The sequence below is a fragment of the Dothidotthia symphoricarpi genome (genome assembly GCF_010015815.1).
Source record: "Dothidotthia symphoricarpi CBS 119687 unplaced genomic scaffold P153scaffold_4, whole genome shotgun sequence".
NCBI lineage: Eukaryota > Fungi > Ascomycota > Dothideomycetes > Pleosporales > Dothidotthiaceae > Dothidotthia > Dothidotthia symphoricarpi.
Window position 1 is genome coordinate 1,106,300 of NW_022985011.1, and position 14,485 is coordinate 1,120,784.

General features: G+C 53.7%; 5 protein-coding genes across 5 annotated transcripts; 3 read left to right on the forward strand and 2 right to left on the reverse strand.

Moving 5' to 3' along the window:
- Nucleotides 1-95: 95 nt before the first annotated feature.
- P153DRAFT_354330 (WLM-domain-containing protein) lies at nucleotides 96-1,581 on the reverse strand (the record flags this gene model as incomplete). Its single annotated transcript, XM_033666496.1, has 2 exons — nucleotides 96-1,354; nucleotides 1,404-1,581. The coding sequence occupies 2 exons, from the start codon at nucleotides 1,579-1,581 to the stop codon at nucleotides 96-98; spliced, it is 1,437 nt and encodes a 478-aa protein (XP_033527272.1).
- A 527-nt stretch (nucleotides 1,582-2,108) lies between these two features.
- P153DRAFT_284236 (DUF1776-domain-containing protein) lies at nucleotides 2,109-3,554 on the forward strand (the record flags this gene model as incomplete). The annotated part of the gene is made up of 3 exons (XM_033663312.1): nucleotides 2,109-2,141; nucleotides 2,191-2,533; nucleotides 2,584-3,554. The coding sequence occupies 3 exons, from the start codon at nucleotides 2,109-2,111 to the stop codon at nucleotides 3,552-3,554; spliced, it is 1,347 nt and encodes a 448-aa protein (XP_033527273.1).
- A 1,214-nt stretch (nucleotides 3,555-4,768) lies between these two features.
- On the forward strand, nucleotides 4,769-7,057 carry P153DRAFT_354332 (uncharacterized protein; the record flags this gene model as incomplete). The annotated part of the gene is made up of 2 exons (XM_033666497.1): nucleotides 4,769-6,834; nucleotides 6,886-7,057. 2 exons carry the CDS (start codon nucleotides 4,769-4,771, stop codon nucleotides 7,055-7,057), a joined length of 2,238 nt encoding a protein of 745 aa, XP_033527274.1.
- A 666-nt stretch (nucleotides 7,058-7,723) lies between these two features.
- Nucleotides 7,724-9,990, forward strand: P153DRAFT_333573 (acetyl-CoA acetyltransferase). The gene is made up of 5 exons (XM_033665571.1): nucleotides 7,724-8,370; nucleotides 8,468-8,572; nucleotides 8,621-8,860; nucleotides 8,930-9,537; nucleotides 9,630-9,990. Exons 1-5 carry the CDS (start codon nucleotides 8,001-8,003, stop codon nucleotides 9,855-9,857), a joined length of 1,551 nt encoding a protein of 516 aa, XP_033527275.1. The 5' UTR covers nucleotides 7,724-8,000; the 3' UTR covers nucleotides 9,858-9,990.
- Nucleotides 9,903-14,485, reverse strand: P153DRAFT_309648 (uncharacterized protein). The gene is made up of 3 exons (XM_033664747.1): nucleotides 13,092-14,485; nucleotides 12,744-12,890; nucleotides 9,903-12,687 (listed from the first exon to the last, which is right to left on the reverse strand). The coding sequence occupies exons 1-3, from the start codon at nucleotides 14,192-14,194 to the stop codon at nucleotides 10,356-10,358; spliced, it is 3,582 nt and encodes a 1,193-aa protein (XP_033527276.1). The 5' UTR covers nucleotides 14,195-14,485; the 3' UTR covers nucleotides 9,903-10,355.

The window sequence follows — 14,485 nt, forward strand, 5'->3', positions numbered from 1 at the left end:
GTGGTACCAGACCCCACGATCTAACATACGTGAATTGCAGGGTCAGCACTCTCCCTTGTCGAAGAAAATGGATTCGACAAAGCCTATTCCTAGCCCTACGAATCCACTTTCATCACCCCACACAACGAGCAGGTCCACCATTGGTTTTCCATGAATGTCCCACACTCCAAACAGTTCCACCCCATGCGGCCTTTCGCCGGCTCAAACGGCGTAGCTCCTGGCCCCCTCAACCCTGACTGCGGTGGTGGCCTTGGCAAACTAGGCGCCGCCTGTGACGGTCCGAAGCGCTTGTGTTGGGGAATCGGTTGCGGTGGTTGTTCGAGCCCACATGCTCCACATGACAAGAAGTCGAGCGGGTTGTGCAGTGTACATTGTGGACATGCCCATTTGTTGGGGTCGGTAGGGACGAGCAGCGCTTGAGGTGAGGGCGGAGGTGGTGTGGGGGGAAGTTGTTTGTTGCGGAGAGATTCTTCTTCACGAGATATCAGACGTGTAGAGGAGCGGGCAGAGGAGTGTGTTGATCGTGATGACGAGGGTGTGGCAGAAGTCTTCATCAAAGGTTCTGTGAGAATCCGGGAGAGAGGGCGTCTTTGAATGTCTGACGAGGGACTGTCTGATGGGTACGGTTGTTGAGACTGGAGAGGCGAGTATGAGAGCCCTCGTTCTCCTGTCGATGGTAGATATGTCGTAAGCGAAGCTGACCGCGAAGGTGGGTTGCTGTCGAATTGAAGTCCATTCTGACGGTCCCATGAAAGACCACCTCCACCCGTTGGCGCGCCAAGTTGTCGCATTTCCTCCTCATACATCAGGTCTTGTAATGCTCGTGCGATTGCCAGGTCGTTGGCATCGTCTTGCTCGGCTGTTGTCCTGAAACCATCTTGCTCTTGTTGGTTTCTCAATCTCCCAACTTCTGAGCTCCCGCTTGCACATCCTTCGGTGATGCTGTTCCGCCTTGTCGCTGCATCCGCAATGACTTTGCGCATGTCCACGCCCCGTACCGACTGACTCCCACCCAATCTATTGCCGCCAGCATGAATGTTAGTGCTTGCTTTCCGCTTCTCAGCAGCTAGTCTGGCCTGGCGGCGCATTTCATCAAGAGGAATCCGCCTGCCGCCGAGCTTTTGACCTTGTGATAGGAAGCCCTCGCCAGTGTAGCCTTTCATCAAGAGTGACTGGTGCTCATCACGTAGTTCGTTCCAAAGATTGTTAAAGTCGGCGTTATGTGGCCCATAGACAATATGCGATAGCTCATGGAGCAAGGTATCGGTGATTTGTTCCATGGGCAGGAATTGTCTCGAATCGTGATGGTACCTCATACGTATAAGAATCCTCTCTGTACGGTTTATGTTCAAGCCTGATATTTGTTTAGAGATGATTTCCAATTCTGTAAGAGACACGCCTACCGAGCAGCTGTGGCTCGTCTGGCAGAAACTCAGCCAGTGTGCCGACTTTCCACCCGCGCTTCCTCATCATCGGCTTGACCATCGACGCAGCCTTGCGAAGCATGTGGAGCGCTTCTGAGTCTCTCGGCAAGTGCTTCAGATGCTCATACGCATCGAAGTGCGCGTCGATCTCCCTCATTCTGTTCATCCTTTTCTTGGGATATCTCGGTATGTAGTTTGACTGAAATTGCTTGATTGACGGAGGAACACGCGTTTAATCGACCAGACATATGTGGAGCAGCCAAATCAGAGAAGACCATAGAATCGCACAGAGGCAAAGAAACGAGTAGAAGTATAATAAATCGAATTACTCAGGGAGGTGGCAACGCCTGACGCCAGCCACGTAGACTATTCACACGATAGCAGTGGCCAACAGTGAAGGACGCGTAAGTCGGAAAGAGTGCCAGCTTCCGCAACGGGCCTACAGGCGCCGTGACCAAGATGTTGTGAAGACAAGGTGAAGGAGACATGGCCGCGGTCACCAAGTGTACAGCCTCACAATGGCGCAAGGGTGTTAGGTGCCCAGGACGCGGGACGATTGTGGGTAGCGCGTGAGACCGTGATGGATGCCCCACATGCCTGACGTAGATGCAGGGCGTTCAGACTTCGATTACACTTTTCTACACTGCGCTCGACTAACACTATAAAACCCGCCTCGAAATAACCATGGCAAACGACGAGCAGCGTTTTCTAGACGTGGTGAGTGTTTAGGTCACTTATCTCTCCCGCCATACTAACGACATTCGAGCTTACAGAGTACTCTCAAGACATTAAGAGCTTCACAGGGTCGATATGGGACGCGAGCGATAGACACTTTGCCAACGTAGCTGGGTATGTAAAGCGACACGTTCCCGAGAACTGGCTTCCACAGCAGGCGCGACCATTACCTCCACCACCGCCGCCACCCGCCACCGTAACAGGCGCATACATCTATTACCTTCAAGACTGGGTTTCCAAGAATCGCGCGCTGACAGCAGCATTTGTCGCGTTTGTTGGGACAGGCGGGTTTCTTGTATGGCGGGAAAGGAAGAAGTACAACCGCAAGCGGAGAGCGCGCAGAGCAAGTAATGGAGCGCGAAGAGAAGTTGTGGGTATGCGCGGAATGCTCGACATATCGAAAGAGTATGGCTGACAACTGCAGTTATCGCGGGCCCTCCAAATTCACCCATCACAAAGTCGCTATCGCTCGACCTCGAAAGACGCGGTTTCATCGTATACATTGTGTGCTCAAACATGGACGAAGAGCAACAGGTGCTAAGCGAATCAAGAGCGGACGTCAAACCTTTACATTTAGACGTTGTGGACACCTACGGCACACAGAAAGCCATAGAGCGCTTCCACCATATGCTCACGAAGCCACACGTTGCTTTCGCAGGAGCTAGTCCTCACAACCTCCACCTGAAGGGCGTCGTCCTAGTCCCCGACCTAATCTTCCCATCAGGACCAATCGAAACTGTTTCTCCAGAGCTCTGGTCCGATGCATTGAATGCCAAAGTACTCAACACCATTGCAGTAACACAAGCGTTGCTGCCAACAATCTGCGAGTTCAAATCGCGAGTCATGATGCTTACGCCCAGTATCGTGGCGTCGTTACAACCGCCGTTCCATAGCGTAGAAACGACGATCGTTCACGCCCTCGAAGGCTTTCTGGCGTCGCTAAGAGGGGAGCTGGGCACTCTCGATATCGACGTCATTCAGTTTCACCTTGGAACCTTCGATTATACTAACGTGGGCCCGAAACATCACCTTCAGAGAAGAGTATCAAATGGTCCAGATGCATGGCCAACGACCACCAAAGCGTTGTATGCCAACAACTTTGCCAACCAGACACGTGTTGCGCATAGTCGCGGGGTGTTTAATCATACAAGCAGTTCAGGAAGCCCTCTGCGCGAGCTGCACAATGCCGTTTTTGACGCGCTCACGCAAAATCGGCCCCGCAAGGTTTGGCGCGTGGGTCGCGGGAGTGTCACCTACGACCTTGTCGCCAACTGGGTACCCACTGGCGTAGTAGGATGGATGATGGGTCTACGGCGCGTCTCGCTTGACACGACCGCAGCACCCAAACTCGAGGATAGTGTGCAGTCATGGGAGAAAGTGGAAGCAATCGTTTGAAGACGTCAGATGTTTGATGCGGCTTCAAGGACTTGTAGGCTTCTTTTTGCACGACTCGACGACTTGGGTTGCAATGGCAATGTTGACCCTTCTCGTGCGCCTCGTGTCGGCGTGCCGTTCGATGTTACTCTGTGAATAATGTGAACCTCTCTAGAGTAATTTGGCAGCAGTGACACTTGCGCAAGGTTATATCGGGGTACGAAGCTACGTTAGTATACGTACACTAAGGCGTCTAGCAGCATAGAGACTATTGGCATCGCAAAGCTAAACACCAGACATTCTCCACTCAGATGTCAGCGATGAGGTGTGCAGCAAAAACAAACAAATTTCAGCCTTGATGATGTCGTCGTGTGTTCGGGAACAGTGGTTCGCAGTTTGATGAGACGGCCGTCACAGACCCGCTTGCTCCACAGGACAAAGTCTACGACGCGCCAAATGAAGTTGACGTGCAGAGAGTGCCACAATAACGGCTTGGTCCCAATTCGGCAGCGAGCCGAGGGGCAGGGTACGAGCTGAAACTCGTTACGTGTGCAGGAGCTTGAGTCTAGAATCGTTCTAGTCATCGGGGGGTATTTTGCGAACAGGGAACCACAGGACGTCGTGCCATGGGAGAGATGAAGGCTAAAGTGGCAAGAATGAGGGCATCATCAAAGCCGCGCCAATTGTTGCTGTTTTCTACAAGGCCGTGTCACGCTGACGATGCAGAGGGCGCAACGGCTTTATGAAGCTCATGCAGGGCCTAGATGGGGATTGGTGAGTGATCTTAATTTAGCAAGGGGTAACCTCCCCCAGACGTTTTTAGTTTGATGGCCCTGCTGGTCGCCAAGTTTTCCTCAGGAGGTAGAGTCCGGGCAGCAAATACACGCGAGTGCCAGAGTCTTTCACCGACTATCGTGAGGCCTGGCCACTGTTGCAGCTCTCTCTCCTCTTCTGCGCCCACTCGTGCACTCACGCCGTCGCCGTCGCGTCCACTCCTTCTGCTGATCTGCAACCATCTGCGCCATCTACACAGCCCATCCCGAATCTGCTAGTCGACATCGCATCGCGTTTCTAGCGTTGGCCGCCATAGAACATCTCCCGCGCCCACCCTGCACTCTGTGCTCGACGTCTGCTTCACACGCTGCTCGCATGCCGGTCCATTGCCTTTGCCCGACACGCGCCGATTCCATGCGATACCCCTGCTGAAGACATACACTCGCTCTCTCGCCTCCATCATGGCACGACCATATCGCCCTGGCGGCCTCGAGTTCCGCTCGCAGTCCTTCGACCCCAGTTATGCCGGCATAGGAAGCTCCGCCGGCGCCAGCGCCAGCAGCCTCTCCCTCGCCGACATACCCAGCCCACAGGCTGGCGAAGTGCCGCCCGCCCTCTCCCCTCTGGACGCCCTCGCGCTGCAGGGACGTCTTCTGGCGAAGCGCTTCGAGCAGGCCGACCGGAGCGGACGGCGCCTCAGTCGCCTGGCCCCGCTCACCATCCAGAATGAGTTTGGCCACCGCCCAGGCTACTTCACGTCGCTGTCCAATTCGGCGCTCAACTCTCCAAACGATGACCTATGCCCTCCCAACGACCAGCAGGCGCCCGCCAGCCCAGGACGGAAGCCGCAGGTGTCGCCTCGGCAGGTCCAGGCTCCTGAGAGGCATAAGTCTTTCATGGGACAGTTCGGCGGCGACGAAATGAATCATCTCCAATCGCCCCACATGCGGATGCCTCTGGCGTCAATTGGAGAGATCAGTCCTGCTGGCTCGCCGCAGGGTTACTTCGACATTCCAAGATCACGTTCTCCAGAAGCAGCCGAACACCACATTGACATCCGCGAAGCTACGCCTGTCAGCCCGACTGTGCCAGGCCCAACCTCGCGGATGTTCCTCAGCCCCCAGCGGAACCCATCGTCGGACTCGCAACCTAGATCGCCCAGGTCGCGCCCTCAAGCTAACCTTCTGCCTCCGAGGTCGTCCAGCTCGCTGCACTCTCAGCGCTCTCCCAGGCAATCGCCCAGCATCAGGTCGGTTCAGGACAGCTCTGATGAGGTCGAGGACATGTCGCTGAGCGCCTCTTTCGAGTCTTTGCAGCCGAACAGGAGTCGATCGCCTAGCTTCCGTGCCCAGTCTCCCTTCACGCGACCTGCACAACCACCCCTTGCTCGTTCTACATCGCAATCTTCTGAATACTCTGTCGGTGGCTCTTACCTCCCTCGCCCGTCCTTCAATTTTTCTAGACCTATGAGCAGGCAGAGCCAAAGACCGTCGGTCGATGTAAGGCCTCCATTTGGCCCGCCATCGCGACAGCCTTCTGAGGAGAGTGTAAACATGAGGGTATCCTACGATACTAGCGTCAGACTCCAAGAGTACATTGACAGCCCTACTACAAACTATCATAACGAGACTGTACATACGCCCGTTAGTATGGTCAGCGAAGATTGCTTCCGTCGATCAGGCGATTTCACAACCAATCCCGTACCATCTTACACCTACTCCAAATTTGACCTTCCCCGAGGCAGGAAGCTGGATCGAAAGTCTGTAGGCGCTGAGGATTTCCTCAACGACCAGATCACATGGGACCAGCCAAATCAAAAGCAAGCACGGCCGCCATCGCCGGAATCGCCGCCCCGTTCTTTCGAATCGTCACGATCACAGCAGCAGCAGCAGCAGCAATCAACGCCTGCTCGCGATGCCGCGTTGAACCGCGGAGCACCATCACTTACATCGAGCAATAGCACGATACGTGGCCCATCTACCACAGTTGGCGCCGAAGTCACTGCGCAGGAACACTGTGACAAGGGTGTTGAACTTCATGAGGCTGGTGAGCTTCTGAAGTCTACCTATCATCTGCGTCTCGCTGCTCGTGCAGGTCTCCCGGAGGCCATGTTCTGGTATGGCCTGGCTTGCCGCCATGGCTGGGGTATGCGCGAGAACAAATCTGAAGCGTTGACGTGGCTGCGTCGCGCCGTCGATTCTGGCCATCTAGAAGTTGCCGACGATGAGGACCAGTCCAGACATGGGCGGCCAATTGACATCGTCAAGAAGAAGCAGCACAGAGCACGTTATGGCGTCGCAATCTATGAGCTTGGGAAATGCTACATGAACGGCTGGGGTGCGGCTCAGGACAAGACTCTTGCGCTTCGTTGCTACGAGATTGCCGGAAACTGGGGCGATGCTGACGCTTTGGTGGAAGCCGGATACTGCTATGCTGAAGGCGTCGGCTGCAGGAAAGACATGAAGAAGGCTGCCAAGTTCTACCGTGCTGCGGAGGAGAAGGGAGTGAGCATGGTCGGTAACAGTTGGTAAGTCATTTCATCTCAGTTGTCATGTGCGTTACTAATCATATCCTATAGGATCTACAAAGACAAGTACATGGACGACTTCACCGCCTCGGATTCCCGGTCCGTCCGCTCAGGACGCTCGGCGAAGAAAGACAACTCGGAAAAGAAAGCCCGCGACAAGAGCCGGACAAGAGCCCTCTTTAGTCGCAAGAAGAGTGGTGCTGCATCTCCGATGCCACATTAATCTTCAAAATTGCTTGTAAACGTGCCCACGACCCACCCCTGCATTCATTTGGCGACGGCGTCCTTGGTTTGGCGACAACTGTCTTTTTTTGCATATACCTTTTTGTTCCTTCTCTACTTTGTTTACATTCCGTTCAACCTGTTTTTCTACGATACCTGCCCGGCGCACTGCTTGGCATATTACTTTTGCGTTCGCTTCTGCCTTCAGTTCTTGCCCAAAGGGCACCCACTTTTCTCAACATTTGCGACATATCAATATTTTCCTTGACTTTTTGGCTCGAGCTTGCTTATTTCTTTGTGTATGGGAGTTTACCTATTTTCTTTGAGTTGCAGTTGAGCGGTTGGCTGAGGGTTTCCCTTCGCCTACATTAATCTAATTCCGGTGCTGGTATGCTGGCTGGAGCGTAGGTTGTGCATTATTTTTCTTTGTTTGGCTGAGGGTTATTGGTATGCACTGTGCGATTCGGGTTGGATTACTACTGCTAAAATGCAGGTGCGTAGTCGGTGGCTGTGAATAGGACGGAGAGCAAGACTCTCCGTTAGCAGAGAGAATGACAGAGTGTCGGTTGGTGCATGATTGCTTTGTTTAATGATGTGCTGATGTGACTGTATCAAGAGAATGAAATCTGACTGTGTCTATCGACAGCTCCTTACACTAGCGCCAGACACTTCCTCTCACCCTTACAACATACAAGCAATTTCAATAGCCTAAGCTTACACTCTGAGTCCCACACAATTCATCCAAGCATAAATGCAGTCACCTCCTCCATCCTACCGACATGTTGTGTCGCTCACAGCCTCATGGTACTAACATGTACAAACCTCGGCAAAAGCAACCATCTCCTCATTCCAAATGATGACTCTCTAAACCACGACGTACATACCATATACCCCAACCATGTAGTCCTCAACCCACCCCAAACGCTCCCCCAACACCACCCACCATGGCCCCCTCGATCCCAATAATCATCGGCGTCGGCGATGTCAAAAACCGTTCCACCACTGCCAAAGAACCCGCAACCCTCATCCTCGAAGCCATCCGCCTCGCCATCCACGACGCGGGTTCGTCGTCTGCGAGCGCATTGCAGGCTAGCATCGACAGTATTGATGTTGTTAGGACGTGGACGTGGCCGTACCCTGATCTTCCCGGGTTAGTGGCGCGGGAGCTGGGCGTACAGGACGGGCTGAAGTGGAAGGCGTATTCCGAGCATGGGGGGGATAAGCCCGGGAGGATGTTTGACGCGGCGTGTAAGAGAATTGCGAGTGGGGAGGTAAAGGTTGCAGTTTTAACCGGGGGCGAAGCGCTGGCATCCTGTATGTCGAAACACTTCTCATCTAGTCATTGTCTAGTAGCTGGAAAGACGTGCATCCAGTTTCCTGGTCCAAAAGAACTATGCTGATGGAATTCTAGTATCCGCCTGCGCAGCCGCCGGCCAACTGCCCCCACCGGGCTGGACAACGCCAGAACAAGCTGTGGACTCGGTGTTTACGCCCACGGGCCGCGATCTGGGCGATAGTATGATTTCTGCCCTCTGGCAGCGCCTTTCACATGCTCATTCCACGACAGATCTCGGCGCTATCCATCAGATCGGGGCTCCGATCCATGTTTACCCGCTGTATGAGAATGCATTCCGCGCCCATCGTGGACAGAGCGTGAAGGCGAACCATGAAGAGAGTGCGAAGCTGTACGCCGAGTTCTCACAAGTTGCAGCGAAACAAGCCTATGCGTGGAATGCCGGTCGGGCGGACAGCGAGGAGGTGATTGCGACGGTGGGGAAGAAGAATAGGATGATATGCTCGCCGTGTACGTTATTCACTCCCTTTCCTCCATCCAGTGCAAGAGTTGATTTGAACGAAACTCATACAAGGCTAGATCCCCTCCTGATGAACGCCTTCAACACCGTGAACCTCGCCTCCGCCGTCATCCTAACCACCACCCGCATCGCTACATCCCTCAACATCCCGCCCTCGAAATGGATCTACCCGCTCGGCGGCGCCGGCACGCGCGACTCGGACGCCTTCTGGGAGCGCCCGGACTTCTACTCCTCGCCCAGCATCTCGCGGTCTATAGACGCCGCGCTTAGACTCTCCGATACTAGCAAGGAAGATATTGATCTTTACGATATCTACTCCTGTTTTCCCATCGTCCCGAAACTCGCAGCTATGCATCTGGGTTTGCCGATTACGGGTGGTGAGAAGGCACTGACGCTTCTGGGTGGGTTGACGAGCTTCGGCGGCGCGGGGAACAACTACTCGATGCATGCGCTGACGGAAATGACGAGGCAGCTAAGAGATGGTAAGGGGAGGAAGGGGTTAGTGTTGTGCAATGGGGGTGTGTTGAGCTATCAGTATGTTGTTATCTTGTCGAATGAACCACGAAAGCGTGGAGAGTATCCTCAGGAGAACCCGCTGCCGAGTCAGATCACAGATGTGCATGTGCCGGAGGTTATGCTTGAGGCGGAGGGTGAGGCGGTCGTGGAGGTATGTATTCATCACGGGGCTGTATATCGGGACATTGCCTTGTCTTGACTCCCTACTTGGGCTTCCGGTTCGCAGATGCTGACGGGTTGTAGACGTACACGGTCGAGTTCAAGCGTGATGGCAGTCCCCTGCGAGGCCATATAGTTGGACGCTTGAAGAGCAACGACAAGCGGTTCCTTGCGAACCATGGAGACGACAGTACATTACGGCAGATGGCTGAAGGGACGGGAGAAATTGTTGGGAGAAGTGGATGGTTGAGGCAAGACTCCGCGAAGAAAGGCCGGGGATTATTCACCTTCGACGAACCCGCAAAGCTATGATATCATCGATAAAATACATGTTTCAAAGTTTTAGGAATATCATTTAGAAAAACGGGCTCAATTTGGTTCTAGCTAGCGTGGTATATATACTGTACAGTCCTGCACGAAGGCAAAAACAAGATTAAACGCTGAGAAGCGCAAAAGCCCATCCCCCTCCCCAAAAAACGCCTCGCTATGTTTTGATAGATATCTTGTCGTTGACGATGCTGCGCGCCCATTTCGTAATGCGTTCGTTCTTCAGCCGTGATGTGATGTGATACATGCTCATACGTCGTGGATGCGGAAAACTCCTCAGCAATGCTTCGAATGCAAGCCGTTGCTATACAAAATGCGTCGAAGCAAAACAAAAAAGGAGCAACAAAAAAAACGTTAGGCACAAGGCCACAGAACGCCAGGTATAAACAATCCTTGTCCCTTGGAACAAAGGCAAATTCGACTCGATCGCAAAAACACCCAAAAAAAAACACGACGCTATCCTGGCGACTGAGACTGTTACGTCTACTTGTACCGGTGCGTGGAGAATTCCGTTCTCGTGGGGTCGGTTGTCATGATGGAATTCGTATCCCAAGTCCCGTTATCAGATATACTCTCGGCCCTCCGTCTAGTAGAGATTTGAGTGCCCGTCGGGTTCCCCGTGACATAAGACATCGTGTCCCAAGTCCCGTTGTCGGGGATCCAGGTTTCGGTATCAAGGATACTGACCGGTCTTCGCCTCGAGGAGATTTGTGTACCCGTCGGGTATCCCGTAGCGACAGAGGCTGTGTCCCAAGTCCCATTGTCAGAAATGAAAGTCGCGTTGTCGGGAATGTAAGTCACATTGTCATCAATATGAGCCGCCTTGTCAGGAACGTAAGTCCCGTTGTCAGGAATGCTTTTCGGCCTCTTCCTGGTCGAAACTTGAGTGGGCGGCTGGGCTTCCGTGATGACCGAAGCTGTGTCCCAGGTCCCGTTATCCGCAATGCTTTTCGCCATGCGCCTCGAAACCTGAGTAGCCGTTGGGTTCCCTGTGATGCAAGAAGATGTGTCCCAAGTTCCATTGTCAGGGATCCAAGTTTCAGCAACACTCTTCGGCATCCGCCTACTCGAGAATGGGTTGCCTGTCGGAACTCCTGTGATATAGGACGTCGTGTCCCAAGTCCCATTATCTGGGATGCTTCTCCGCCTCCGCATCTCGAACGTGTCAGATATGCTCGCGGGTGCACTAGGCGCACTCTTCTCTCGCTTCAACTCTTTCGAGTCTCGATCTTTCTTCTTAGAGCTCCTGATGGAATCGCGAGAGCTCTTCTCTCCCTGGCCCACAACGGGGCTGTTCGGGTACAAGGCCTTGATCGCAGCACTGCGGCTTTCGTACATGAAGCGAGCCTTGTCCGAGCGCTCTGTACGCTCAGATCTCTCGCTGCGTTCTGAGCGCTCACTTTCGGCGGTTCTGGAGGTACGGGTGCTGAGTGCGTAGCCGGTTGATCGACGTTTGAGATCCGTCAGATCGGGTTGCGGATGTACGGGCGGGAGCTCGTCCTCAGATCGATGACGGATGTGGCTTGAGCGGCGGCGCGAAGCCACCGAGGGTCGTCGGCGATGGGTTGGCAAAGGCTCAGCCTCGTCTGCTGTCTCGAAGAGAGGGGAAGCGGCACGTGTTGGTGTGCCGGAGCAAGAATGGGGTGGTGTGGGGGGGTCCTTGTTGTCTTGTATGGAAAGCTCATAGAAGGATTCTGAGAACATGGCACTGTCTGTAGGTTCTGGAAGGGTTGAGTCCTCATTCGACTCCGCGATGGACATTGGTAGGATGGCCGCGCCTGAAGCGACAGAAGCCTTCTTCGAGGCAAACATGCTTCCGATCGGCAGTGGGAGACCCATGATGTTTCTAGGAGTCGGATAGTCGATCGGGGCTGGAGGTGGGCGCTGGTACGCAAGTACTCGGCTTGGAGGTGTGTCCACAGATCGATTTAACGAACGAGCGGATGGAGGTGTTGTTTGCTTGCCCGAGATTTCCCCAGAGGTTTCGGTCGGCGAAAGGGGAGGAGGATTTGACATTGAGCATATGGACATCATAGTCTCAGTCTCCGGTAGAGGCGGAACAGGGTCCCGAGGCGGAGGGACCACCGGCGGCGGAAACTTCCCACGTTCAGCATTCGTCGGAGAAGCAGTTGTAAAGGAAGGCAAACCGGCTGATTTGAGCTCTTCCGCCCTTCGAACAACCGGCTCTGCATTGTCATACAGAGCCAGACCATGATGGTATATGCAACCCTCGTCAGGCTGCTCGCCGTTGTTCTGGAAATTCTCGTGCTTCGATTCACGGTAGATGACCGGAAAGAGCCTCAGAAGCAGCTTGGGCTGGTCGTCAGCCGATGACACGGCTCCGGATGTGGTCGTGCTATTAGACATGTAAGCTGGCCAATACTCTATGCTTGTGAATTTGTGTTCTTCATCCTGTAGAGCAGGCATTGTCGCTGTGATCATCTCGCGCTCGAGGCGCGCGAACCGCCATGTCTCAGCAGCAAGCTTCACTATCCTCTTCACCGCGATCTTGATACCCTCTTCCTCCTTCGGATCAGCAAAATGCTTGATCGCATTCACAATCTCCTCGACGACGGTGCCAGCCGCGGTGTTGATACGCTGCTTTGCACCACTGCTCGTGAATGCCGCAAGAAGCGTTTGCTGTCTCCAGATGGCTTCTTTGCGCGTGCTCTTGTCGCGGATGTGGTTGCTCATGGAAAGAAACAGAGAGTCGGCCTTGTCATAACGACGACCAAGACTGAACAAGAAGGGGCCGAAGACTCGATATGTGATCAGTTTTGACACTGTGTGCGCCACGTATGTAGCACGAACCTGCCTGAAGTTTCACTGCATTAGAACGACACCAGGTAGTGGTTGGCATGTGGAACGTACCTGGAGGCTTTCGTATCCCCGAGGAAGGACGGCAGATTCATTGGAACTTGTGTCAGGTCTTCTGTTGGTGGACGCACTGGAAGATGCACGAAGTGGGTTGTGGCGAGGTCGAGGATTTGCTTCTGGAGTTGCGAGAAGGACACCGAGCTGCACATATTCGTTAGCGGAAGTTTAGGAGTTTACGACGATGAAGCAGAGGCGTCAAAGTAAGGGGAAACAATTGTATTACGGGATGAACAAGTGCTAACGATGGTGTAGGGAGTGCTTGATGAGTTCTACAAACAAGAGTCTGCCTCTGCATCCACCGCACGACACCCCCGAAACGAAAAACAATCCAGAGTCACTTACTAGTATGTATCCCCCTTGCTTTTGATCTCCGCAATGTCGCCGTAACATTCCATGAGCTTCTCCAACCTGGCCTTCTCGGACTCGAGGTTGGTGGCGACGCTCTTGATGATTTCCTTCTCTTTCAGACTTTCAGCCTTCAACTCGTTGTACTTCCTCAGCAACTCTTCCCTCTCCGACGACAACTGATCAACCCTTTCTCTCTCTTCTTCGGCTTTGCGACTCGCATCGTCGTGAAGTTCGATCCAGGATTTCTCAGACTCATCCTTGGCCTGCTTGTGTTGTGTCTCCAGGAGATCACGCTGCTCATCCCAGGTCTGTTTGAGGCTTTCATGATCTTCGTGGTGAGCCTTCACAAGTGTGTCGCGCTCGGCCAGCCAGATGTTTCGACTCTCGCGCTCTAGCTTGAGGGCTTCTTCGCGATCTCTCTGGGCTGCTTCAAGTTTAAGCTCAAGGTCTGTACGTACTCTATCAAAGCTAGCTTCACGTTCGCGCTGCTGTCTCTGATATTCCGATGCGACTTCTTGTCTTCGGATGTCGGCAAGGATGTCGGCTTCCTTGAGTTTCTTGTCGAATTGTATGGCGAGGGCGATCTTCTCGGCATCGTGCCTCGTGGTGGCGGTCGACCTCCATTCGTGGAACTCTGCCCAGGCCTTTGCCTTCTCCTCGGCAGCAGACCTTTCCAGAGCCGCATACGAGTCTTCCAGCTCCTTATACTTGGATGCCCAGGACGTCATGGCCGCGTCGAGTGCCAACTTGGTCTCTTCTTTGGATTTCTCCGTTTGAGCGACCCGTTCCCGAAGCTCTTTCGCCTGCTCTTCCACGTTACCAATCTCGAATCGCAGTCTGCCTGCCTCAGTGGAATGCTTGTTCTGCAAGTTACTAATCTTTCCTTTCAACACGTGGATCTCATCATCCTTGGCTCTCAACTTCTCCTCTTGTTCAATACTTGATCGGCGAAGCAAGTCTTCTCTTACGCTGAGTTGACTATGCGTCTCCTTGTATCGTGCGAGCAGAACATGAAGATCAGGTATAGTATTTGCAATGCGGGTAAAAACGTCACCAGAGCCGTCTTCAATTGCAAGTCCGTTCTCTAAAGCAGGCATCCCCCGAAAAGAGGAGTCATGATGTTGAGTAGGGCTGCCATGATGAGGATATCCTGGTTGGTAATAATTCCACGGTTCCGGATAGGAAGAGGAGGAAGAGTGTGAGGTGGCATAAGGATTTGGATAGCCTGTCTGCTGACTCAAGCCGTAAGGATGATTTTGGTAGTACGGTGGGGCAGCGCCAGGATAGTGCCTCGGGTGGTATCCTGGAGGGGGAGGCGGTGGAGGCGGTAAAGGATTGTTGGAGTAAGGCTCCACTGGAACACGCGATGCAAAGTGCGTTGGCGTCTG

Coding starts and splice junctions, on each gene's coding strand:
- P153DRAFT_333573 (XM_033665571.1), top strand. CDS start 8,001: ATGGCCCCCTCGATCCCAATAATCATCGGCGTCGGCGATGTCAAAAAC. Junction 8,371..8,467: donor GGGCGAAGCGCTGGCATCCT/GTATGTCGAAAC, acceptor ATGGAATTCTAG/TATCCGCCTGCGCAGCCGCC. Junction 8,861..8,929: donor TAGGATGATATGCTCGCCGT/GTACGTTATTCA, acceptor ATACAAGGCTAG/ATCCCCTCCTGATGAACGCC.
- P153DRAFT_309648 (XM_033664747.1), bottom strand. CDS start 14,194: ATGCCTGCTTTAGAGAACGGACTTGCAATTGAAGACGGCTCTGGTGAC. Junction 12,891..13,091: donor AGCAAGGGGGATACATACTA/GTAAGTGACTCT, acceptor GAATATGTGCAG/CTCGGTGTCCTTCTCGCAAC. Junction 12,688..12,743: donor GGGGATACGAAAGCCTCCAG/GTACGTTCCACA, acceptor GTGAAACTTCAG/GCAGGTTCGTGCTACATACG.